A 27,949-nucleotide genomic window follows, 5' to 3' on the forward strand; every position below is an offset into this window, starting at 1 on the left:
ATGCGTGGAAATGGAGCCGGCGTGAGAATGACACCCTGCAGACAGACAAGCAGACAGAAGTGGCGGGTGGCAGCCGACCAGGGAGGCGGAAAACAGTGCGACCGAGACGGAAGGTGCGAAGTGACTGACGTGAAGGTCGGCGACAAAAACGGGAAAGTGGAGCAGCCACGCAATAATGAAAATATAAACATACTGCACATGCTGCATGGACAAAATCTGATCATGGATTAAAATATATTCGTATGTCCCAAGTCCTTTTTATTTTGGGGCTAATTTGCTCCCTTTGATCCAACTTATTGTTCAAGTGCATCACAAAAAAGCAAACATTTCAATGTGCTACATTCAAGTTTAAATATTAATAGTCAGAGACTCACATATTCAGCTCTTTGAATATTTTTTTCAAATTTGGAGAAAGAGAATGAGAAAACATTCTCCTACTGAGATGGTTTAGCATCAACACAAAGGCAATAAAACATAACCTTGAGTGCACTCTTGTTAGCGACTAACGAGAAAGAGACTGAAACGTCACCTGCTTTGTGCGATGAACGCTGATGTACTTCCACAATAAACACACATTCACTCATGAACATGAGTGACAGGCGTCAGAGTGAAGCCGGGCACGAGAGACGACACACGAGTGCCACTTGAGAAAATGACAATCTTACTGTAATGGAGAGAAGACTGACTGCACGCAATCTTGTCAATCAACACCAGTGATGACATCCCTCTGTTTATTTTATTATCTGCTTGATTATTTACGCATGGTGGCAACTGACAACAGTTTATTCCACCAGGCATCCTCAGCTATACTCCGATGAAACATTGAGCTGCTGTTTACACCAACGCACACACATTTGAAATTAGTGTTCTGCATATACTCGAGGATAGATATTGCAACATTATCTGTGCAATGAACCAAAAATATATATTTTTTCTCTTTCAGGATCAATAACTTTATTACAGCTACCATTTAACAATAATGCAAACTACTTCCAAGCGTCTGGCGCGGTAATATTGTTATACAAAATATATGTATATGAAAACAACCTTTATTGTCATCAAGTTTTAATTTTGTTTATGGTGTACAGGATTGAAAGGGGCTGAGGGAACTAGACCCACGAGTGTCGTTTCATTTAATGTTATGAATATAATGTAAAAGGTTAGCTTGGCTTAATTTATTCCCAAGCAGCCACTGCTCATCTCTACTTATCAGTTTCTTGCTCTAGAGTTGTATTTATTGCCACAGCCAGAGGTTAACCGAACTTTCTCAAGGTCATTAGTAAAAAAGTGTTTCCTCCTCACGCTCGAATGGCTGAGTAGAGTCGACAAGCGGCATCCCGTTTGGGGAGAAAACGACTTTTAGTGGCTCGGACTATCAAGCTCCCTGGTGCATTGACATGATGTGCATCGTCGCCTCCTTTGTTGGCCACGATGCTGTCAATAACATACAGTGTGCGTGACAGACCATGGCGTAAATGTTGAATCAGAAAAGATACATACGCTATTACTAGGCCATATTATATATATATATATATATATATATATATATATATATATATATATATATATAGCGTTTACTTTAATTATAAACCTTCATCCAATTGCTACTTTAACAAACATGAACCAGCAACACACACAAACAGACTATATGCCACGTGAACATTATATGTGTTAAGAAAGCCAGAGGCCTTTCAAAAGCTAAAGTTAGCTTTCATTTATCCACTGGTGGCTGCTCACTATAGTTAGCAGGAAATTTATCTAGCTGCAGTGGCGACTTGTCAACGCGGGACAAGAAATACACTTCCATCGCGTTAGTTAGTTAGCCTTTAATGATGCCAACCGGGGCTCGCTGATTAGAAAATGAATTATTTATCCAAATATGATTCAAAATGACCCCCTGAAAGCTGAGGAATTGAGAAATGTCCCAAAATCACTCTGGGACTATGTCTTTAGCGATCCTCTTAGTACTAGAATGTGTGTCATCAATCTCAAAGGGCAGATGAAAACTAACAAAGCGAAATAAAACCACTGCTAACGTGCTAAACTTGCCCACCTATCATTGCAATTTGTCTCTTTTTTTTCTCCCAAGCGTTGCACTTCCAGTGTGTTATGTGTTAAAAGTAGATGTCAGTATAGTACAACATCGCTAATGTAATGGCCTAACATTATGGCTCAGTCATCACTATGTCAACAACCTCTTAAAAAATTATGCGTGTGTGTGCGCGCGGGTTTTTTTCTGCTGACGACGGACAGGATGACAGAGCGAATGAAAGCGGTTGTCGCCGTCGCAGTGATTGTTTTGTTGCTGCGTCAGTAGTTGGACGACTGCAGTGGAATATCTCAGTCAGTGCGTTACTAGCAGGTCCTCATCCTTTTATCTCACAGTTGAATCCTAATTGGATAGAAGACTCCTTTCTACTCTTGGAGACACGAAATCGTATTACGGGCCTCTCAGTGATTCATAGCACTTGGCCATGTCGAAGTAAAAAGATGGTCTGGCTTTGTTCCCTTTTAATGTATGCTTCAAACTAAGATTTAGCTTATGCTGTCAAATATTTGCAATCTTACTCTGTCCATGGTGCTGAAACCTTGTTGGACTGAGATGTCTTTTGTCCTTCTGTCACCTTCAACGATGTAAGTCTGATTTCATTTTTTTTTTTACATTCATTAATTTTTGATGTCGCTTATCCTGTTGAGGGTCATGTGGAGTTGGATCCTCTCTCTCAGCTGACTGAGCAAAAGACGGACTAAACTCTCAAGTGGAGTGGAGTGCTTGCTAGTCAATCGCACAGCACATAGAGACAATTGCACACACACATACAGAAAAAAAAAATCTCAATATTTTTTTCAGTCACACTGTGCTGCTGTAGTTGGATTTTGAGACTTTTTAGACAGTTTGTCTAAAATAAAAGAAAAGGGTGAAGTCCATTCTAATTTATGCCGATTATGGCTTTGACAAATGTAGCAGGGAAAGGATGTTTCCAATGAAGCGTGATCAACTCTCCAACTTTGTCACTTATTTCTATTTAGCTACTTATCTCACCACTATTATCCAAAATAGTCCAAACAGTTCAGACTCCTCGACAAAATGAACGGAGTTAAAAAAAAATAAACGACCTAAGCGGGGTCTCCTAATCCTCGTTTATCCACAAGACTAGTCACATAAGGTATGTATGCCAAGATCTCATTCATCCATCCAATTAGTCAAGCTACCTTCTATTTCATGCACTTTCTGACCATCTTCTGATGAACACGACAGAACAGAGCAGTTTGTTCACAGCGTCAATTCAACACATCCTGCACAAATGCTCTCTCATTATCACACTATTTTTCTCCTTGCGTTTGTCTGTTCTTTTATCCTCCAGTCACAGCCCCCCTATCCCCAAATTCAAGCTGCTACTAATAGCAGGCTATTTTTAGACACTTGGAAGGTGCATGTGCGTGTATGTGTGTATACACATGATGGATGGAGGGGGAGGTTTTCACACCTGCCTGGTAAAGGGGAGAAGGGGTGAGGAAAGGTTGGGTGGCAGGTGAAAGGGAGTTGCACACCAGGAGAGGTTGTGGTAAGGGCAGGAAATAAGCCCAAATGGGAGATGTTGGGCTTAAAGGTGTTTGTCCTCAAAATCCCCTTTCGTCCATTAAACTGAACAAACAAAAGCAGCTGGATATTTTTTTTTTGAAGAGAGATCCGCGTGTGGACAGGTTCAAATACCCAGGAATATTATTAACATACATTGCAGTGAACCACTGATGTGTTTCAGATTGGCAGCATGTGAAAAACAAAAGCTTACTGTACTGCCTTAAATAGTGATCGTCAAGTTTTCTGCACAGGGTTTGACATTGAACTCCTGCAAAGAGTTTATTTATAACACTCTTTTTATGGGTCGTGTGAAAGGGAAAGTCAGGAGGTGTCAACAAGAAACACACGTTAGTAATGAGCACCAGAGACGACTTGAGAATCTTCACGTCTGCCGTCTAAATAAGATTGTCCCCGAAAATGATGCGGCGCTACATTTGACATTTGTGGCTTTGTTTCAGTTTGCTTGGCTGTGTTATTATCTCTCATGTAGAGGAGTTATAAATATCATGTGAAAGGTTGGAAATATTAAACTGCAAAAATATAGAGGTAATTTACTGATTTCTCCTTTAAAATTTATAAAATTTAAAATGCAAGCTATTTAGTTTGTTTGATGGTGTTGTGTTGCAGGCTGGCACAAATTAACTGCATCTTAATTCATTTTCCATCCATCTATCCATCCATCCATTTTCTGAACCGCTTAGTCCCCACGGGGGTTGCAGGTGTGCCTGAGCTTATCCCAGCCGTCATCGGGCAGTAGGCGGGGAACACCCTGAACCGGTTGCCAGCCAATCGGAGGGCACACAGAGACAAACAACCATTTGCACTCGCACTCACACCTAAGGACAATTTGGAGTGCCCAATCGGCCTACCAAGCAAGTTTTTGGGATGTGGGAGGAAACCGGAGTGCCTGGAGAAAACCCACGCGGGCCCGGGGAGAACATGCAAACTCCACACAGGGAGGGCCGGAGGTGAAATCGAACCTGCACCCTCCTAACTGTGAGGCGGACGTGCTACCCAGTGCTCCACCGAACCGCCCTCTTAATTCATTTTAATGGGGAATTTTGATTTGCTTGGGCAACTTAACACTTTTTCAAGTTAATACTTTTTAATAATGTTAATACTTTTTCTATGCTTAGGGTAATACAGTGGTGGATCCAGAATAAGGTTTTATCTCGTCATCCAAATGCTGTCAAATGGCAAAACACAGCTTGGCATTAAAATGGCAATCGCAAATGATGTGGAACGATATCAACTTGAGGCTTTGGAGTTTCTTCCCGCTGTGTCGCATATCCAGCAAAGTATGACACAAAAATCCGACAATTTCCAGCAGAGCATCTCCTTGACAGGCATAGTAAATAACACGGGCGGCCGACTAAGTCACCCTGAACTTAATGAACATTTCCTTTTCACAATGTGAGTGCCATTACCACACGCTGCGAGATGAGTCTTCGCACACTGAAAACGCACTGCCGGCACTCCTCTGCATCCGCCGATGTTTTATTAATCAACATTAAAGTTTATGCTTAACGTGAACTTGTCAAGAAGTGACAGACAGGTGTGTGATACTATCTGTCAGGTAGAGAGGGAGAGAGGGATGGAGTGCAGTGGGGCTGAACATAATGAGCGTCTCAAAGTGCTTGAAGGCCAGTGGACCATTTTCCATTTGAACTAGATTTTGTTCATTGGTAATTGCATCGCATCGCCAAGATTCCTCAGCAAAATACAGGATGCCAAGGACTGAGGTGCAGCATGTTTTATTTAGTTTGGCTACAATAAAGTGTCTTTCTGATGTGCTGTTTGAAAGCATGAGAAAATGTGAGTATTTAATCTGGTCTCTGCTGCAATATAAAAAAGGTGAAATGGGTTATTAATTCGAGTAAAAATTCGAGTGTGCTCTGGAGTGAATATTAGAAGCGGGTTTTATTATGGGAAAACCACTCAGCAGCTAACAAATGATCTACTCCGGTAAAGAAGAGGAGTTTCTTCGTGATCATACCGCATTCTGTGAAGTGAAAGTGAAGGGCAAAAGAAAACAAAAAGACAGAATAAAATATGAACGGTGTAGTTTATAACTCTCAGGAAGCGATTGGATGTCAGATTAAAATGGCATGTTCTTTGTTTCCCCATCCCACAAAGTAATTACTTTGCGGTAATGAGCCGCATGCGATGACGATCATTACGCCGCGGCGTACATTCATCACCGAACATGAAATATTGATTTAAAGCTATTTGTTAGCAGCTCAAACAACGTGCGTGAAAAGTCATTGGGGAGTCAAGTCGTCGTGGCTACAGAGAAGTCTGTGTAGTCATTGTTTTGTAATAAACAAACACCGAATTGGGTTATTTCCCTGGTCAGCCCTCGGCGAGGTTAATTTTCCACTTAGTTACTTCTGTGAATGGAAGAGTTGCCTGATACTGTACAATGTTTATTGATCCATGGGATCGTGACCTTTTCCGATACACGTGCGACATTGCCGCGAGTCGAAGGGAGGCATCATCAAATTAAATGAGACAAATGTCTCCGGTAAGCTTCAGAATGTGAAGATGGTCAGGGAGAACTAATGGCGCTTTGCTCCCATTTCAACTTGTTGTTGGAAGCTGTTGGAAGCTTCAGGGACAGATAGAAGCAACAGACAAGAGCCTGACTGCTCATGTCAGATAAGAAAACAGCTAAAGGACAAATCAGGGTGACTTGGACACGTCCTATACAACATCTAAGTCAGGCTTCAAGTGGATACAACAGCTACATAATGAGCTCAGCTTGACACATAGAAACAACCTGCATGAGCTCGAGCTAATGCATTATAATTGCATGGAACAAATGAATTCAGCTTTTCCCTCTATTAGGAAAAATCGACAGACACAGCTTAGGGCCATAGAAAGAAAACACACGCACACGAACACACAGAGCTTGCTTCTCCTACTTAGGCTAAGAAGACAAACTAATTAGTGGGCAAAGTTGGGGCAAGAAGGTGGCACACATAAGCAAACTCACACATGCACACACACACACACACATTATAAGCAATGTTCAGGTATTAGTAGTAAGGAAAGATGTGATCATAGAAGTATAGGAACCAATTATAAACACAAACGCCCAACGTGATGCAAGGAGTACAACATCTGAGATGACGTGACATTACGGGCAAAGTATTTAACATTTATAGCTTGCATAAGGTTATGATGCTCATTCACAGCAAATTCAATTCCGCCTCCCCCTGGCGTTAGCGAAATGACACGTCCCCCAGGGCATTGGCACAGGCCAAAAAGGCCACATGAGTGTGACTGGGAAGTGTGAATGGCCTTGATGAAATCCCTTAAGCAGCACGGCCATTATACAGTGCAACCCTCATTGGTTGCCGCAGCACCGGCTCGCTTGTTCTCTTTACAGACATGCAGGAGCTGGTCGTCATGGTAACCTCCGGTCTTGGTAAACTTATGGATGCACGTGCATGCACGCGCATAGGAGCACGATGTGTGTTTTGAAATAAATACTTCATGCATCGATGGCAGCCAGAGGAGGAGCTTTGGGTGTGTGATCGATTGCTTCATAAAGTAGTTTTGAAGCCAAATATCAAGGCAGCCATTTAACTTGATAGCAAACAATATAAAGTAATAATATTAAATTGCTAATATTCTATAGTATTTTCTTGCAATAAAGACAGTTATTCAATTGCCAAGTCGTTTGATATTCATTTTTCATAAAAGGGACATGTACTAACCTGCTTTAATGCTAAAATGCTTTTTTTTTTCTTTTTTTTTTATCATGCGCAAATACTGTATGGTGTTGTGCTGCAGCAGCAAGATGATGAATGTAGTGAGTCGTAAACAACAGCAGTGATGATGTCACATTGCAAACAAGGAAAATATAAGCACCTCGCACATTTAGTATGATTCACTCGTGTTTTCAATCTGGTTATGAGCAACGCAGATCTATGGATTTAGGAAAAAAAATCAAAAGACGTTTAGTTAAATTAGTAATTGATAATAAATCAATACTTAATTAGTTTAAAAAATATATTTTTAATGGAATGAGAGAGTAAATTTCAGGACTATTTAAACTTGTTATCAAGCTATATGTTAACATCTTCCGATCAAAGCCAACAAGAGTTATTATCATGTGGAGTGGGATGTTTTCAAGTTGATTTTTTTTTCCCTCTGCAATCTGTTCTTAAAACGGTCAGAAAAGTTAAACCTGTTCAATATTTACACTCACAAATCATTATCTGTGAGTACTGAGCACAACAGTTAGTTAGGAACAACAAAAGTAATTATCACTATAATGTGTGAGTCTCTTGTGTAACCCTCACCCTCCTCTCAAAAAGTTAAAAACGTAGTATGTACACTGCTTAAGACTGATGATTCAAGTGTTAGACTTTTTCTTTCACCATTAAAAATGTTTTTAGTACACAATGTAGCGCACAAAATGTTTTTGCTGACAAGTCAAACTCTGGCGGAGCTAGGATTTTTTTCTGTCAGGGGTTGACAAAATGTTTTTTTTCTTTTTTTTTATTCATTCTTCAATAAACGCTGATAATTCATTTAGTCTTACCTACGGGGGATTCTTTTCTGTTGGGGGTCGACAAAATATTATTTTTCTTTTTTTTATTAATTCTTCAACAAACGCTGATCATTCATTTAGTGTTACTTACGGGGGATGGATGGAAATGTGGAAAAAAAAATCCCCAAAGTCATTTATCTGGCCTGGCACCTGAAGGGGCCAATCTTATGTCAGGGGGGCAGTGCCTTCGTGGGCAGTGAAACCAAATTAAGAGATACTCGTTCTCTTTGTGCACAAAATCCATGTTGAACTGTGGCCCCCAAAAACAGGTACCTGCACTATCCCACCTATATTACTGTATATAAAATACACATGTGAGAAGCCATGCCAGTACTACAGACGCTTAAAATCGAAAGTACAAAAGGGGAGTTGCAGATGCGTGGCGTGCATGTCAAATTAGCTTCTACTGACAAGGTCGTGCAAACGCTACTTTTCTTTTCCTATCTTGCACGAACACTTGCAAGGAGTTCAACTCTTGAGTTGAATTTCTTCAGCGAGCGAGTGAGCTTGTGCTTGACATGGCTGAGAAGAAGTGGGCAGGATGCAGATTGCCACTGGTGAACATGGACGACATGTGCGTGCATGACGTGCAGTCGACATAACAAACTTCATACAACTAATGCAAGAGGTGAGATAAGCAGCAGGACGTAGGCGTTGATGATGAATACGTGTGTGTGCATGTGTGTGATATCCTAACAGCATCATGCTTGCACATACTAATTGGTTTGACAATAAAAAATGAATTTTAAGGGTGTGGGGACGACTTCATGATTTAACGAAGTGAGTTAAAGAAAAGTTTTGATTTTTAATCTAACAAAAATGAAACACATTATAAAAGTAAGATAATCATAAATTAATCTATAAATAGAACACAAAACATAAAAACTATATTTAAATTTAAGATAAAATGTATTAATGTAGTCAGCGTGATTTGGAAAAAATAATCACATCTTATTAAAGTGTTAGCAGGGGGATATGAGTTTGAATTACTTCTGTCACTCAAAGTATGCTATATATTAAATAGACAGGTTTGAGTATAAACGACAATTTAAATGTAATATATACTAATATAGATAGGTCATGTGAGGTTAATTCAATCACAACCACTATACAGACACCCGTAAAAGTCAAGAGTACTGCATTTGCTCTCATACACTAGTGTCACACATACACTCTGATGCTTCGAACTGTGCCACACTCACACACAAAAGAAAGCGTAACTGTCACTGTGGACCAAAAGGAGCAATGCCATAATGCTCACAATCACAGCCAGACCACTAAACCGACTCCAACTCCTCCAGCTTGCCAGACGCTGAGTGCAGCAATGAAACCTTTTGGCCGTCCGGGTGTGAATATTTGCGGGCTGCCTTACCTTGGGTGAGCGTTCCCATGAGGAAGCGGTAGAGGTATCGAGCCACCTTGGTCAGCTGCCTCTTGCAGCGTTTCCTGCACTGGCTCATCTTGATGCAGCTTTTCTGGAGCTGATGTTAGCAGCACTCGGGATGGCTCGTGCGCCTGGGAGAGCAGGAGCCCAAGGTAGCAGGGGAGGAACTCACTCTGGGTATGTGTGTGTAGGTAAGAGTGTGTGTGTGTGTATGAAAGTCTCACTGCCAATGCCTTTCTTCTCCTCCGCCTCCTTCTCCCCCCCCTCCTCCCTGTCTGTCTCCATCCTCCCCTCCACCTGTAGGGTGCTGGCTGTCAATCACAAACGTGGTCCATCGCTCCTCCCCATAACATTGTGAGCAGACGCGTCTTCTCATTGGCTGAGTAGGGCGGAAAATTACGGCCCTGCATGCATTGTTGAGCGCGTGTGCGTGTGTGTACTACGAGCGAGATGCTTTGAGTGGCAGCTGGTGGTTTTTCTCTGCTTCTTGTTGATGTGTTTTTATTCCTTCCTCTCCAGTTCTCCAGTCACTTTTCATATAACGATGACAGTCTGCAGGAGCCTGTGTGTGTGTGCGTGTGTGTGTGTGTGTGTGTGTGTGTGTGTGTGTGTGTGTGTGTGTGTGCGTGTGTGTGTGTGTGTGCGCACGCGTGTGTGCGTGTTAAAGGCAGCTGGAGGTTGTGAAAAGTGTCACAGGAAACCAAACAAAGCCATTAATTAACGTCGCACAGTTGCCTTAACGCCTCTGTCTGTCTCGTTAGCACAGCACGGAGGAAAGGGAGGAAGACATAAAAGGAAGAGGTGAAGAGCCATGAGAGCTGGAGAGGCGTAAGGATGGAAGAATTGATCATCAAGAGGACAGTGCCGGACAAATGAGATGCTTCGATGAGCAGATTACGCCGTGTCCCTGGAGGAGAAGCGAGGGGGAGTCGTTAAAGCTTGAGGGTTTGGGCAATAAGGTGATTATGTAGAAAGCCACCATTTGCATCCTTCTGCCTCTTTTCATGTTCTTTCAAGTGGGCATTGCAGTCACTCACCTTGGCCCCCTCCACACACATTAAGATGCATTAGCCCACCAAACTGCCACCACTTCAGCTTTATACTCCACACTGTATTAAAAGTGAGATTGTTGCCCCGTTGCCACAGCAACCTACTGATTCCATAATTTTATGTGTGTGCCAGACAGACAAACATACCCAATTCCCCTGCAGGTCAGAAAGGAATTCATTCAATTGCCAGACAGATGTTTTATCTAAATGCTGTCGCGCACTTTGCACAAACAATGTGCCCCAAGTTACGTTTAAAAGTCACGAGTGTTTGACTCAGGAACACACAACAAGACACACACACAGACATACCAGCTCAAGTTTGTTTTAAGTTTTCTTTGGCTTTTCTTCTTTTTTTTATTTTTTTATTAGGGCTATACCTATCCAATCACATGATTGTAAATAAGCGCCAATTTTTTATCTGATCATTATTGGGTTTAAAAAATGGATTGCAATTTTTTTATTAATTCTTAATGGTACACGTATATTTTTTTGTTGGTTTTCTTAGCATTATACTGCCATGAAACACAAAATGTGAAGCTTTTCAAATAAAATAGCAACCCGTCTGTCACATACTAAATACCAACTATAAATCCAATCAGGGATATAATTAATTACCACCTAGCAACTCCATTTTGTGTTTAGCGCCATTAGCCTGGAATTAAATTAAACGTCAAAGTGGCGACCGTGAAGAGAGTAAAAATAGTCTGCCTAATTATTGTCTGTCGGGAGCCATAAAAGTGGTGGAAATGGGATCAAATTCACTGCACTGTTGACATGATGGTGCAGTTGAAATGCGTGTGCTGTCGGTGGAGTGGATGCCATAATTAGGACGGAGACCTTCAAGACCTTGGAATTGCCCTCAGCCCTAAGTCAATGCAGAAACATCATTACAACCTCTCAAACTCCAGGAGAGATAAGCGTGTGTCACCTTACCTGCTCTCTGCCTGCTATTCTATGCTTAAACTTAGAAAGGACACATAAAAAATCCAGAGGAATTGATTGTTCAATAATCAGAATTATCTAATTGGGGATGCCATGGTGAAAGCACACAAATTTGCGGCAGCATCCCGCCTTATCTCCGTTCTGCATAGAAAATAAAGGCGGCTAAATGCCAGATGTTCCCTTACGGCTCAGATGTGCCCTTTTTGGAGGTGTCGCTTTGTAAGAGAGGGTAATGAGGGCCCAGTGCAAGTTGAGAGGGCAGATGTGACACAAAAAGTGTGTGGCCAAGACACACACAGATATGTTTTTAACTCGAAGCTGCAGCTGCTGAGACCCACTCAACAGTCTATTTAGAAAGAGCGCATGACTGACGGGAGGAGGGAGGGAGCGACAGAGCACCGAGTGAGGAAGGAGTGAAGAGGAGAGACACAGGTGGGAACACTTGTCTTCAGGGATGTGCAATGTAGACATGAGTGCACGACAAGCTCCCTTATATCGGATCGTGTTATTTGCACTATATGAGTCTCCCAGATGTGATATGAACTTGACAATGTGATCTGCTCATTTGTCACGTCTTTGGGCATTACTTCTGCTGCTGCGTCACCTTAACATTTTACCAACCTTAAAATGTGTTATGATGGTAGATTAGTGACAAGTATGCACAAAAGTGAAGGGTGAATTAGTTTTAATTAGGCAAAAGGATGGTGGTGATATTTTGACAGATATATGAAAGGCTGATTTTCATGGCTCAGGTAAAACATAGCAAAGAGAATTACACAACCATAGCATAGTTTTGCATTTCAGGCTTCTTCTTGCTTTGTACTAAATTTCTAGCACTGATAAGCATCTGTGTTTGCAATGCTTTGACAATTTAAGCAACAAATTGCAAACAAAACAGTGAAACATATTCAGTGACAATATTAGAACATTCATGCCTTATTTTAAGGTACTCATGGACACTACCAATACCAGTCACCGATGCTTATGGCACCCTCTTGTGGCCGTTTGTCTATCAGGAAGTAAATGTCTTGTAGTAAAGTATATGTTTATATGGTTTATATTAATACTGAGTGCATTATTAGTGTGTCGCTGCAATATATGTTTATTTGCAAACTTTTTCTTTTACAATATTTCATGGTTATATTTGGCACTTTTGTTCATTTATTAAAAACAAATCTTAATATCAGAGTGCATTGTTTGTTTTATTTCAAACTTGCTGCATGCAGTGGTTGCAGACATAAGCTGTTATGAAGGACACTGGCTCTATCTGCTGGCAAACATTTAAAAAGCTTTCTGGCACGCAGACCACCCTGAAGGCAAATAGTGTAGTTCATGAACCCAGATGAGTCATTGAAGAAAGCAAACATTAACATTAAAGTCTGATGAAGACCAGAAACTACAAAAGAGCATACACGCAATACACACACACAGTAATGCACACATACTTATATGTATATTATAATAAAATGCATTTAGTATCAAAAACACTTGGCTTCCAGACACATTTTTTTTAGGAATACCAGATCTACAAATTTACTTGCTTGTTAAAATTCAAACTCGATTTTTCAAAATTATAGACTGCATAAAGTAAATAAAGTATAAAGTGGCACTAACGCATAACAACCAGCAGAGGGCAGTAAACTAACAGAAAATAGTTTTTTTCTGCATTCTTAGACGCAGACTTTTAGTTGGCCACCACAAATCTATATTGAGCATATGTTTCTAAACCATTAAATCATATCAATTTTATTTTTCAAAACTATAGAATTTTTTCCCTCCCTAAATTATAGACTGCAAAAAAAAATCACAAGGTAAGTAAAGTATAAAGTGACACTAACTCATTACAATCAGCAGAGGGGAGTCAACTAACAGAAAATAGTTTTTCTGCAATCTTAGACGGAGACTTTTAGTTGGCCCCACAAGCATATTTTTCTAAATCAGTCAGAAACAATATATGTCATTAAAATGTTCATCTTGAAAAATATCCATGATTGCAAAAGTACACTTGAATTTCAGCAATGCATTATGACCATCCGTATGAAAGCAAATCCATACTAGAGAATTGTGATGAGACACAGAGGTCACATGAGGACGCTAAATTATCTAAAAATCTTTCAGGACATCAGGATACAAAATATTAAGAGGAAATGGTTCACAGAGGGAAAAAAAAGGACATAAAATGTTACCAATCATCAACAGTTCCTGACTTTTATATCCTGTGGGTGCATCAGAGAATGCTTAAGCGGCAGCCTGGGATCAGGCTGTCGGTCGTTGGATGATGATGGAAAGTGGTCAGACTCGAGAGAGCCGCGAGTCGTACAAATGAACAGAGGGATGTAGCGGAGGGAGCCGCAAGCAACCCTTCAATCCATTGTGTGTCTTCCACGTTGCCAAAACTGACCATGCACAACTCCTTGGAGATGTCAAACCTTTAACACATGCACTGTCCATACAACCAGATAGCACGGGTTGACAGTTCATGATGGGAAACTATTTGGTGGGGGCATTAAAATGCACGCACTTGCGCCAATGTGACTAATATGCTTGCAACCCTGACTAACATGCTTTTTTCCCTCCTCTATATAAAATAGGGCATTTCTAAAAGAGTTGTTTTGAGGTGTTAAGTCAAGCACAAAACAGTGCATTTGGCAATGAATCTTGTAGCAGACAAAAAATTGACTATAAAAGGGCCATTAATGGGGAAATATGTTCCCCTTCTCATGATTGCACGCAAGCCCTCTGACCTGTTCTTTCTCATCTAAAAGGTACAAAGCAGGGGTTTTGCGACTGAAAGATCAGAGCGCCTCAGAGAGACGAAACCCCTCTGAGCCAGGCGGCTCGTGTAGGAGGAAGAGGAGGACAAGGATGAGGAGGAGGAGAGAAAAAAAGAGCTTCTATTTTCAGAGTGTGTCTACTTTACAGCAGCAGTCCTCCCCTTAAACCACAGTTAACATGTAGCTCATGTTCGTCTACTCCAGATGAGAGATGATAGCGAGAAAAAAAGAAAATCAGCGTGGGTAGGATGTAGGTGGACTAATAAGTAACACTGTCCACCCCCTCATTGAAATGCAAGAATAAACGTATAATATAGAAAGGTAATCAAAAATGACATGAACTGTAGCTGGGTTGCAACATTCATTGCTTCTTTTTTCTCTGCACAATTATGTTTTGGAAAACATCTTGAGTGCTTTGTTAAGACAGTATGTGGCTTAAAAGAACTTGTGTAGAAGGAAATAAAATGCTTATTTCTTAAAATGATAAGTGTTTGCTAAATATTTCATTAATATGAAGAAATAGACACACACAGGGGTAAAAAATGACTAAAACAAGTCCGTTTTGGGGGGGGGGGGGGGGGGGGGGTTGGTTTTTTGGGACGGTGGGTTCTGGTGCGAGACAATATCGAACCACCATGGAGACGACAAGCCTCATGTAATTTCAGTTGGACCCCTCCCTTGATGGCTTCTCTGGAGCCATTAAGCAAAAGGCCCAGTCTACTGTGTCAGATGAAGACAGCTGCTGGGTTAAATGGACCATCTGTATCTAAATGATATAATCATTCCTAATAGAACAGGGAGGCTTCGGTCCCATTGCTGTCAGCTGGCCCAGAACAACAGGTCACCTTCATTGCAATTTACTGCCATCCACCTGATTGCCATTCCGCACACTCACCTGCATGTGCGCGTGCGGGTATGTTTCAGGATTTTTTTTTTTGTCGGAACTACTTTTTAATTCAGCAAATTCCATTCCTAGACGAGAGTAGACCAGACTTTGTTCTTTGCCAGAAGAATCAGAATTCTGACTTCCATACTAAATTTTTTTGAATACGCAAAGTTGTGAAGGCTGAATCACAAATAAGTGAGTCCAATTTACATTAGCTATTTTATTAATCATGGTGATGGCTTTGACAACACTAATAGTAACTCAAAACACTTCAAATCATCATTTCCCTTTGAAATGAGTGAAAATGCAATTAATCTGTTCCAGCCTTAACCTCCAAAATAACAAAACAAAAATTTAAATATCTACTCTGGGAGGAAAAACAGTGCTCCATGCTTATGTTTGTGATGCATCTTAGCCCATCGGTACGGCACTAATAGTTGTCATTTGCATGGGATGAAGAATACTGAATACTGAATACTCTTAATTGCTTGAAGGGTTACGGTAGAGCAAAACCTATGCTAATTAGCTTTGTGCTTCCCAAGAACACACATACACAAACTATGGAAGCTTTCCATAACTTGTTAATAGGAAAAGTATTTGTGCCGTGCACACCGGTGGAATTTTCAGGGGAGCAAAGTTGATTCATGTTATTTGAGAAAAGTATATCCAAATGAATCCTAACAGAGCAGCACGAGTCCCTTTAAAAGCGGTTTCATGAGATCAACTTGATCTTCACTGAGAGCACTAATAGCAGTTATTATGAAAAGTGCAGCATATGAATGCCAACTCCAATGTAATCTGAACTCCTCTTGACACAATACACGGCTTTTGAACGCACCTTATTTTGTTTTCAATCTAACACTGAGCTTTGGAAATTCTGACTCATTCCGAACAACTGCCTGCCTATGGAGTGTTTCTAGTCACCAAAATAATTCAGAAGCCCTCTTTGCTAACAAGAATTAAAATTAATCGTACTTACTGTACAGCCCTCAAGATATATTGATATATCAGCTATGGGTGTTATGAAATGGAGCATTCTAACACTTCTTCCAGTTACAGTTTCTGTATTTGTAGTTGCGCATCTCGAATCCTCAACATGCAGGCAGGCAGCCAGAGGGGTGAATGGGGGTGAACGCCATCGCACAAAAACAACAACAAGCTGACAAAAGACATGCAACAGACTGCCGCATTTGAACAGCATCTGCGATGTAAACACGAACATGACAAGCATTGAATAAGCTGCACAGACTCATAGGAGGCTAAATATCCTGACCACTAGAAACTCCGCCCCAACAGATTTTTACTCATGTATTACAAGTTTAAGGATTAAAATGCATGTAGCACATTAAAGCCAAACATATTCCCGCCAACAGAGACCATCATAACATTGGCAATACCTGTAATTATCTCACTTCAAAGAAACCTTAAATAATAATAATAATAAAAATAATCAGTGCCTAAATGGCTACTAAGTAAGGAAACAAATACTTGTTGCTGAATTTTCATTGAAACTGAGCTTCCCTTTGTTCTGTATAAATTTTCCACAACAGGATGTAAATGTGAAGCTGTTGCGTGTTAATTTAAATGAAAATCAAAATGCTTGGCCAGGTGGGTGATGGATCAGTAACAGAAGGGGCAGGGTAAATAGGATGAATTCATTCCACCCACTTAAAAGCTGCTACCCAAGTGTGTACCTGTATCAAACAGTTGACTTTTTGAGAGGTTCACGTCTAATTCCCGACTATAAACATTGTGCGTGGTGAAACGGCAGCAGCACACTAATTTAAATTAAAAAAAAAAAAAGCCAATGTTATTTTAGGAATTCTCCGTAAGCCACAACTTTCTGGCAAACAATGAATATCAGTAGAATCATCAGCGAGACACAGTAAGCTAGTCAAAAAGGCCAAATTAGTTATTGATTGAATCAGTCTCGCCAGTGACTAATATGAACCACTCAGACATGCAGCGCTGAGCATCTGTGAGGAATAAATGGGATTTTCCAAGTGTAAATTGGGAAAGTCCTTCATGGCGGACAGGTAGAAACACTTTGGAAAACCATATACTGTAATTATTATACTTAAAGCTGTAGTATTTGGCTTCTGGTCCAAGTAGGTTTACAGTACAATTCCAAATACCCAAAGAAAAAGACTTGAGAGAGCACTGTTTCTCCTTTGTAATGTCAAAGGTGGATTCTGCTTTTTTCCCTCTTTCCACCAAACTTAAATGTTTATGCGGCTTGCCAAATCTTTTTCCATTTGACCCTTTTTCATCCTCTCCGTAGTATTTCTTCACTCTGCGTTAGGATATAAACCTTGTGCTCCTGCCTCCCGCGGAGCATCTCTCTTTTATACTGCATGGGTGACAGAGAGAGAAAGAGAAAGCAGCCCGCGGTACAGTGAGGCGAGCGGTGAAGGAAAAGAAGCTTTCAAAGCTCACACAACTTTCTTTTATCCATAATATATACTGTGGCACATTTAAATGCAGTCTTACTGGCCCTTGCTCCCTTTTTTGGAAGCACTCGTCTGCACACACATTCAGAGGCTACTTTCCCTGGAAGACTTTTGCTGTTTTCTCTTTCAGATTCATTTATCAGTCCCACTCTTATCGACCTTATCGCTGCCAACCAATTTCGCAAAACCGCTCCGTTATAAACCCACAACTCAATCTACTCGCCTACATTCATTCCGATGCTTAACTATTGAGACACAGTATGGAGGAATGGTCCAAAAGAAGGAAGGGGAGGGGAATGTTAAAAACACTACTGTACTGTAGTTGGTGTAAATAAGAATATATGTCAAGGAAAATGCAGCCCAATAGTACAACAACAATTGGAAAAAAGTTAAGCAATAATCTAGAAACATCCAACTGGAAGTTGCCCTTACATTAACGGAAATATGGTTAAAACGTTTCAGATTTTTTTTACAGACAGTCATTTAGAAGCCACATCAGGCAACAGCAACAACCTTTTTGCAATAACCCTTAAAACTAAAATAACATTTTGGATTCAACCATTGAGGATGACGCAAACCTGGATGACTAAGAATCTACACCTGCATATAGATTCACTATGAACAACAAGTTTTATGTGCTCCCCTGAACCAAATTCATTCTATTCCATCAATCTATGAATTAAATTAATTAAATTGAAGGTCAAGCATCCTCAAATGAGTTTTGAGCATCCACAGTACCTTCAATGCTGTCAGCCAAAATGAAATACAGGATGTCAAGACTTCAGGCAATAGCTATATCAGCAATTGAGAAGCCAGAAAATAAGATTTATTTGGATTGGAGTGCCAATTGAAAAGTATGACTACTAGTCCAAACTTCTGCAACCTTCAAAGATCATAAATAAAAAGGAGCATCATCTTCAACATTTGGCTCACCGCACTAAAGGAAGATATTTATTTTCACGAAATAGAACATGACATAAATCCAAAACCTTAGTGGGAAACCTTACAAAACCCAAAAATGTTCTAGTGTAGTTTTCACGATGCTTTTTTTCATACAAAATGCATACTGCCTTCTCTCGTGTATTATATCTATTATTATACATATTTTCGGGGCGAGAATTCACAAGACAAGAATCCAGTGGCCCATCGTCATTCGATAGATGATGCAGTTCAATGTATTGAGAACCGAGTCAAACATTGCCAGGAAAGTGGCTGGAAGGTGTGTGACGACAACATGTTTGGACATTGCTCATAAATAATGAATGAAGTTTCTTTGCTATATCTGAAATCCCTTCTAGACAGACATGCACCCAAGGCTATACGTTGCAATCCTAGACAAAACTACACGCCCACACACACGCACATGTATTCCGGTGAGCAAACACGCACAAGCAAAGAAGTGAAAACAAGTGGGCGAACGTGGCTAAATAACAGCAGTGACACTCTGGGAACGAGCTGAAAGGAATGAGTGTCACATCTCTTGACAGCAATAATGGCTGTAAAATGACCCACTCTTCAAGCAAAGGACTCCACATTACAAACACACACACACACACGCACACACAGCGGATCAATTTGTGGAGTTTCTGCACGGTCGTCACACACCTCGAGGTTGTGCTGAGTTCAACCACCTGAAATTTCATGGCACAAACTAAAGCAGAATTCAAAATTACTGCAATAAGTGCAGGGCAGAGATAGAAAAATTGCAAGTTCGCAAGTTATGTTATTTTGGGGTTTTCCTCTGCTTGCTACAAATGATAAAAACTCAAGTCTCCAATTTGGTGTCCGCCATTTGCCTTGCATTTGTGATTATAATATGGGCCACATTAGACTTTTTTTTTTTTTTTTAAAGGACCTCTGGAAATGGCCAAATGGACTAAAGATTTACAAAATATCACCTTGAAACCAAATGGTATTTTGTGCATGCCTGTATTGAACATGTGTTGTACTTTAAAGACCTTAAAAATGCTCTAAAACTACAGAAACTGATACTACTTTTGCAAGTGTCCCAATGAGCTTAATTCCTAACTATAAAACCACTGCCAGATGCTGTTTTTCCTCTTAGCTTGTCTTTGAACCACTTTCGATATCCTCTCCAGACAAACAAAAGCCAACATCCTGTAACACACCCGCAGGTGTTTGCGAAACGCATCCAAGCTGCCAGCTTTCCTTTCTCATAGCGCCGCCGCCGCCACTGTTAGTTTAAGCTGCCTTGAGACCGCGGTTCAAATGTGCTTTAGAAGAGGGATAAAGAAAATGAGATGGAGAGGATGGAAGCCCAAGCCCAATACGCTTGAGGCCATTGCTGGTTGATATCAGATATCCCGGATTATAGACCACACAAACACACACCAGCAAACAGGCTATTGTTTGGCTTTCCCCCCGATTTACCCAAGAAGGTTAATGGTTGAAGTGACCCTCATGTGGGTAACCACCTGGAGGTATTAAAAGCCAAGCTGCACCATCGCTGTGGAGAAAACATCCCTCAGAGTTGACCATGAAGCCACAAAACACTTTTAAACTTGTTAACTCAAAGTACAATAGCGGACGAAACGGAAAATGAACAATTACAGGGATCTGCCCTAAGCAGTTGTCAATATTGATGAATTTCACATTCTCAGAGATGACTTCATGCGCTCCATCCATCTTTACAGTTTTTTTTAACCAAGTTCACATCATCCACAAACTGCACGGCAATGCCAGTGCGGATAGACAACAAAAACGAATTCTTTTTATTAAACAGGCGGTCTTCTGCGTTGCAAGTGCCTCCGGTGCCGAAGTAATTTGAAAGTTATGCCGGGCGCAACATAAACATAAGCATTATTGTTGGCAGCCTTGGCACCGCAGTCTAATAAGAGCAGACTATAGCAATTGTGATGGGAAAACTGTCACTGTTGCAGCCTCTTAATTAAGAGAGTGTAGAGAAAATATTCCGTTGTAGAGAAGCTATTTTTCTTCAGAGCTGAAAATGCAAGGAGGGAGGAAATTAAATGTCTATACAGTTAAACTGTTCAATTTAATGATTACAATAGAACCCAGGAGGCTTCTTGGTGTCAGGTGTGACAAACACCTCTGAGCTTTGTGGTTCCATTCTCGACTCTACTCTAAAAGCAAACGTGTTACGTTAATTGAAGGCTTTAAATTGTCCGTAAGTGTGCATACAAGTGAGGCTGAATGTTTATATTTGCCCAGAAAAACCCTCACATAAGACATCTTAAGATGGATCTAGTCCAAAACGTTAAGCATCTCCAAAACGAGAGGCTAAGGTAAAAGAAGAATTCAGGAACCTTGCAGCATTTGGTGCTCATCTTTTAGTCATTACACAACTTGGCTTGTACACTTTCACTCAAATAGTATCTGCCAAACCTCTTTAAAGACACCAAATTGGAAAAGATTGAGAATAATTGGCTCATATAGAAAGAGGGGAAAACCTCAAGCAAACTACAAAAACACACTCCCAATCCGGGTGCTTCATTAAGGTGCTTGAGTGAGTGGCCGGAGCGAGAGAAATGGAGTTTGTCATAAACAACAAGCAGGAAACAGCCAGCCAGCAAAAACAAAAAAACGAAATTCTTTGCTTTGGTGTTATTACGATGCCTCGGTGTTGCCCACCAAATGGGGATGCTCTCTTCCAGTGTGGGTTCTTTGTCAGCCATGGAAACTGGAATTATTATGAGCACGTGGGAAGTGTGCCAAATCACTGTCCCCTTCAATATTACCATGGGGGAGGGCTGAGCGGGGAAGAGTAACACACAACCCGAAGCCAACCTCGCGGCAGCTGGCAGAGGGCGATAAGACAAATGGGCAGCCATTGGGAAAAGGATGAGGAAAATGGAAGGTATTTACCTAAGAAATGTCACACTTTTATTTGGCCTGTGCGGGGATCTAAATGAGCCAAATTTTGTGTGTGTTCATGCAAGCGTGTGTGTGAATCATTCACTTTTGAAATCAACTTTGAAATGATTCTCCTGCTGTTGCATAGCATATAGTATGTCCAAGCTTTTGACTGGTCTTGTACCTCAAATGTAGATAAAATGTCCATTCTTACAAGTGATAAATTTAAGCCTCGGCGAGTGCACATCTAAATCTCGCCGGTTTCAGCCTGACTCGTGCTGAAATGTCTGTCATTATAGCACGCTACACAATTTAATTAAAGAGGGAGGAAGTGATGCGGAAAGTTCATCTAAAGTTTAGCTTGACGCGCCACTAGTGTAATCGCTTTAACTTTCACAGATTGTTCATTGTTGTCATTTAGGAGCTATCTTAAAGGTCACCTCGAGTGTGCGCGGATGATGCAGCTCAACTTGGCCTCACAAAATGCTGACCGTGGAATTTAGAAGGGTTTTTGATGGTGACGATTTGTACTGTGGAACGATTTATTCCATATAGAGTTGATCTCAATGCTTTGAAAGTCAATCAAATCAAAGCTCAACTAGTTTATGACCAGCCAAAATGCTACATGAAAAGAGCGCCTGCTTGAGTGAGCCGACACTCCCGACGTGATGCCGCACATGACACAAAAGTTGTTTAGGCTGAGGGCTGATGGAGCAGGAGGAGAAGAGAGGATTATTGTCAGAGGTTCTCTGTCGCCGCTGCCACAAAGCAGACTGCACATTCAGCAGAGAAGAAAGCGATACCATGAGAGCAAGGTGGATTTCAAGGCGAGTCGCTTGGCGTGTTGACATCAGCTGGTTCTTCAAATCCGAGAGTGTTTGTTGTTGTGCCAAAATTGCACTTTTATTTATTGTTTTGCATCTTCCGCTGATTCCCAACTCCTTTTTATCAAAGAGAGTGGATATTTAGAAAGAGACTAGTCAAAACACAGCATTCAACTCACCTCGATTATCCTCTGCACAAGGACACAAGAATATGTCGAATGCTGCATAGTGGTCACTAAAGTGCATTGAGCTTTAAAGCGGGTATCCAGTGTAGTCAAAATTTCTGCATTCACTTGCAGTCACTGTTTTTTCCCAGCTTTCAAACATAATTGGAAAGTTGACAAGACCCAATCAATGTAGACCATTAATGAAAGGTGATTAGATTTGCGGTGTAGCTGAAATTAAATTTAAAAAAAAAATCTCATCTGCATGCCCGAAAATTAAAAGTCACACGAATCACCAATCATTGCTTGTTAAGACTGTAGCGGCTGGTCTTCATTGTTCCATTCTATCTTTAGAGTGACTGTCAAACTAAAAGTTGAGCAAGAAGGGGAGAAACAAAGACATGGAGGAACCAATTTATCTCGTCTGGAGTAACTAAGCAGACGTTGGGAAAGATGTGCGCACGCACACGCTTGTACTTTGCTGTCTGTTCTCTCTCTGCCGCCGCTGAAGGGATGCCACACACGCACAAATTTAAACACTCAAGCAATCCATCTACGGCGCTTCGCCGTAATTGCCTTGCTTAAAAAGGAAACAGAAGGTGTGGAATATGTGTGCAGATACAGCCGCAGCCTTCTTAAGTGCAACACAAAATCTGGGTGACTGGAAAAAATTCGTTACAACTCAAGAGTACTACTCGATTTAAAAAATATATATTTTCAAGAAGGTAAGTGAAAATAATGCGCAACTGTACACACCTTTTACCTGGAATGTGCAAGAGGGTGTGTACACTTGTGCAAATAGTGTTTCTTTTTATTATTTTATTTAAAAAATGTTTTAAATAAATTGTATGAATAGTAAATAAATAGTGTTTATTTTTATTATATTATTTTAAAAATGTTAAATTGTATTTTCCAAAAAAACATCAATTGTTTATGAAGCACTTTTTCATGTAGCTGGTGTGGCTAGCACAGCTGGCTGGATGGAGGCTATATAAACTATATAAAATATACTATAATATACTAAAATATATATATATATATAGATATGCTAAAGTCTCCTTTATTTCACATCATTTGTCAGGAGCTGTTTCCTGCTCGTAACATCGCTTCAAATCGCCTTCACAGGCTGAGCAGTAACTCAACAAACCAGGCGAGATTAAATTGTAAATCCGACCCCTTTGTTGCATAAGATGACATCAGACGTTGGAATATCAGCGGCCCATGCCAAAGAACAAATGATTAAAAAGAAAAGAAGATTGTCTGTTCCTGGGAGCGTTGGATAACATGCGTGCGGCTGGCTGACGAAGAGCAGCTGCAGCAGTCTTTTCCATGCACCTACGGGCCATGACATTAGGTACACCCACACAGGCTAATGAGCTCCACCACGGGAGCTGACCTTCACCCACACCTGTGTCCCGTAGTTGGCCCTAATAGCTCACATTTTTCACATTTAGAAAACAAAATTTCTGGCTAAAGTAGGCGAGTTTACACCCAAATAATGTCTCATGCTCAGGCCAGAGCATCCACTAATCAGAAGATGATGCTGCACCAGGCCATGAAACTTGCGTTTGGCTCACCGCCCATCAAGCAGCAGTGAGAAGAAAGCCCATGAGATATAAGAGCAGCCTCTTTGGAGCACGAGGTTATTTCGTTTTTCATCATCTGCAGGAACACATCTGAGCTTATTAAAATGCTTTTAAGTACCGGCGTGCTTGCCGGCGCTTTCGTTTAGCTGGCTGCCCTGCTCACATTAAATGCAATGATTGTTTGTTTTACAAAAGCATTGACAACACGAGAGAATGGAAATAACCATTGCACTCGATTATATGGTATGCTAGCACTGAACTGGATCACAGTTATGAGAATACCGGAACACCTTAAAGGTCACCCAGCCAGTCAATTTTTTTTATGCTGCATATCCGAATTGCACATTTTAATATATCTAGGGGGGGGGGGGGGGGGGTAGTGCAAAACCTTTTGTCGTGATGAATGTGACGGCGAGTAAACTTAAGAGCATACATCATCCTTTAAGGAATAAACAACATGCACACAACAACACATAATTTTCCCTCGCAACACCTGATGCCTGCGTTCCACAATTTGTGGGCACCCAAGCATTGAGAGAGCTGAAGGTGAAGCCATTAACTTTGCATCTACTTACAGTAAATCACCTGACTGCACCTTAGGTCAGCTGAGGTCGGAGGGGAAATTGATACCAGCCAACCAGCTAATGTCAACATCTACTCAAACTAAAAAGATGAGGTAAATGACCTTTAAACAACTTTGTAAAGCAGCGAAACAACATACGGAAACATAAGATGCGAGTAGTTATTGAGACAGTGACTTGCATTGTAGACTACGAGCAATTTCTGTCCACTGCCAAACTAAAACAAAGCGTCGCTCACTCATAGCACACAGGGGGGTGAAGCAACAAGCTCATATTTCAATGAAGAAATGTTATACTGGCTTCATTAATAATCATTAGCCCCTTAATGACTCGGTGTGTGTATGCGCAAGTGTGATTGCTCAAGTAATCCCCCTTCAGCAGACACAAGAAACAATTTAAAGATCATTTAATGTGAAAGCATGCAACCATAGTTTTTGACTACATTTTCCATCATTCCAATAAAAAATTGAAAGACAGGCTGTGTATGTCAGGGCGGAGCTAAATTTAGCCTGGGTTGTTAGCGAGTTAAAGAGTCTTCGTAGTTCTAGCATTTTTTTTTTTTTCTAAATCTAGCGGGGAAGCTTTTAAGGCTAATGTGGCAAGACAAGTTTGAAATTGTGTTAAGCTGTTTTTGGATCATAATTGGTACAATATCCATGTTAGGAGGGCGGGTGGGGCTTGACAAGTGTGAGTCATGTATTTGCTGTGGAATGAAAGAAAACTCCTTCATGTCGTTGTCGTGACTACAAATAAGATGAGGAGAGAGCAGAGTTACACTTTGACAAAAGTTTGAAATCTTAATAAGCAAAGCAATTTGCAGGCGTACTGTGAGTGGATTAGATATGACAGTTTTGACTTGCAATAAATTGCAGTCTAATCCTGAACATCCTCACCACCGCTCCAGAATGAACATAAATAGCAGCGCGCATATTATTCTGCCAACTCGGCAGAGCAACATTTCCCTTACTAAGGAATCTTGAATTTTCTTCTCAACATCCGTCCTCATCTGCAACGCATTCAGGCACAAGGGTAGAAGATGATTCTGCACGGCAATTGTGTGTGTGTGTGTTGATTACTAGACTCTCATGAAATTCTGGTGGCGGGCCAGAGCACCAAGGGAGGACGCTGATGTGATGTCAGGTTGCAGTGTGAGTAATCACTTTTGGGAGGTGCCAGGAAGAGATGGAGTGTGAGTGAAAGGACATAAGCGAGAAGAATGTAAAGGTTACTGTATATTATGAGCCAATTGATTTGGAGTGCTCAGGCCAGTCTGCCCTGTGATTGACTGGCAAGGAGTCCAGGGGTTTAGTCCACGGGCAATTTGACACAGCACAAAGACACCGACTATATAGAGTCCATCCAATTGCGCCTCTGTATATAAGTCACACCGATCATCTTGGTCATGTGATACTTTCATCAAAATAAGGAAAGTCCAAAAGAGGCAAAAGAAGAGTCCACAACTTTAATTATCACTGATGAACATCGTTTTGAAACCCAAATAATATATAAACACGTACAAGAAACCAAATATGCCCTTATTTGAATTTTTAAAAACTCGAAATGAGAGACTTTTCAAATTTTAAGTCTCATTGCATTGTGCAGGTGTACCTAATTTTGTGGTGAGTGAGTGTATATTCCAAAGCAGCAAAAGTACCTCATTCGGTGTTCTTGCAGCTTTTGGCTCTTGCCAGCCTGAGTGTTGCATTTAATCAATCTTGCTTGTTTTCAACTTTTAAAAAGTCTGCGTAGCCTTGTGGGGGTGGGAGTTTAATCCTTTCAGTCATATAGAGGGGTCAAAAAGTGTTTGACCAACGGTGTGTTTTTTTTTCTATGCAGACAAACCAGACTGCAGCTATGATGAAAAAAAAAACCCAAAAACTCGATACTTAAATGTTTCTAATTCACATTTTATATTGAATTTCTAGTCGAGATTCAATATGGTTGTATGATTGATTCTTATGGCCGTGACAGACTGTATTCTTTTCGTCGCTCACTGTAATTTCTCTGCTGAACCAAGTAATTCAACAACTAAAAAAAAAAAAACATGGCAGGAGAGTGCAATGTGCAGACAGTACTTGGAAACAACACAGCTTTAAACCGCTACACCGTCATTGACTTTTCTCAGAAGATTCTTCCAATTCACTTCAATCATAAGTTACAAGAAAGCAGTCAGTTCTCAGTCAGTTGACAGCAACATGTCAAATTCTCTCATCAACAAGCTACCTGATGTTTACCTCTGTGACCAGAAAAGCATTTTAACAGATATTGGATTTTTTTTGTAAAATCCATTACAATGAAAACACAAAACAAATTGAACCAAACAGAAATGTGAAGTCAAGATTCAACTAATTTGCTCTAATTGGCACTAATCATCACTTTAAGGCAACATATGGTTCCAGATATTTCATGCTCGAATCCAAATCAATGCATTAATTCAAAGTGTGTACGCAAGAATGTGTTGTTGCTGTTATTGTCTAAACCTTCTGTCAAAAGCAGCCTTTGTGTGTGCACGCGTTTCTTCTGGAGTGACAGTGCCATACCCCAGGGTTCCTCTAATCAGCTCCACCTCTCCTCCTTTCCCTCACTTCTTTGCTGTCAGTCACACTGACGCCGTTACCGAGGAACCCTCATTGCACTCACTTTCCCCCAGCAGGGTGCAAAGCTACATTTCACTTTGTGTACTCTCCAAAATAGAATTAAAAACTAAATATGTTCTTTATAATATCGTGGGCAAGAGTGCAATGTCAGAGAGACAAATTATCCAGACATTTAATACACCTTTCGGGCATCCTCCACACCACACACACACACCTACACTTGCAGTGCTCAGCTTGACTCCAGCTTCTAAAGGTGACACGTGCATCTGATGACAAAGGACTCTCTCTCTCTGCTTCATACCCACAGTGAGTGGATCTGAGTGATGTTCTACATAGCTTCTGAGCAGTAACATAGTTTGGCTGTTTGCCAAGCTCTCCTCCTCCACATACTGATGAGTGAGTGACTGCCAGTCTAATTGGAAAACGACTCCAGAGTTATTGGACAGAAAATCATCCCCTAATGCAAATCCAATGTTGTGAGTGGCAGCGCAAGGAAGATCACTCAAGACCCCCCCCCCCCCTTCATGTCTGCTCAATGCTATGTCAACCTCACAGACAGCACCCAGCTGCCTGACAGTTGATGAAAATGTGTGACAAGGCTCAAAAGTTTATTACTGACATCCACACAGCTATTACACGCACGACACTGAAAGGTGGCACTCACTTGTACAACTGAGGCAGCAACACAAAAACTAGATCGTTTGACAGTGAAACATCAGTCAAGGGTGAGTAGT

General features: G+C 40.8%; 1 protein-coding gene across 2 annotated transcripts in view; it reads right to left on the reverse strand.

Annotated features, from left to right (window-relative positions):
* Positions 1-27,949, reverse strand: part of LOC125978654 (A-type potassium channel modulatory protein KCNIP2) — a 56,470-nt gene that overhangs the window by 23,367 nt on the left and 5,154 nt on the right. The window contains exon 1 of one of the 2 annotated variants that reach the window (XM_049736215.2): positions 9,517-14,849. The exons of the other annotated variant lie outside the window; for it this stretch is intronic. Within the exon in view, the coding sequence (XP_049592172.1) occupies positions 9,517-9,604 (88 nt within the window). The 5' untranslated portion in view covers positions 9,605-14,849. Of the gene's footprint in view, positions 1-9,516; positions 14,850-27,949 lie in introns of those variants that run through there. 2 annotated transcript variants of the gene reach the window in all.

The sequence above is a fragment of the Syngnathus scovelli genome, chromosome 12 (genome assembly GCF_024217435.2).
Source record: "Syngnathus scovelli strain Florida chromosome 12, RoL_Ssco_1.2, whole genome shotgun sequence".
Classification (NCBI taxonomy): Eukaryota; Metazoa; Chordata; class Actinopteri; order Syngnathiformes; family Syngnathidae; genus Syngnathus; species Syngnathus scovelli.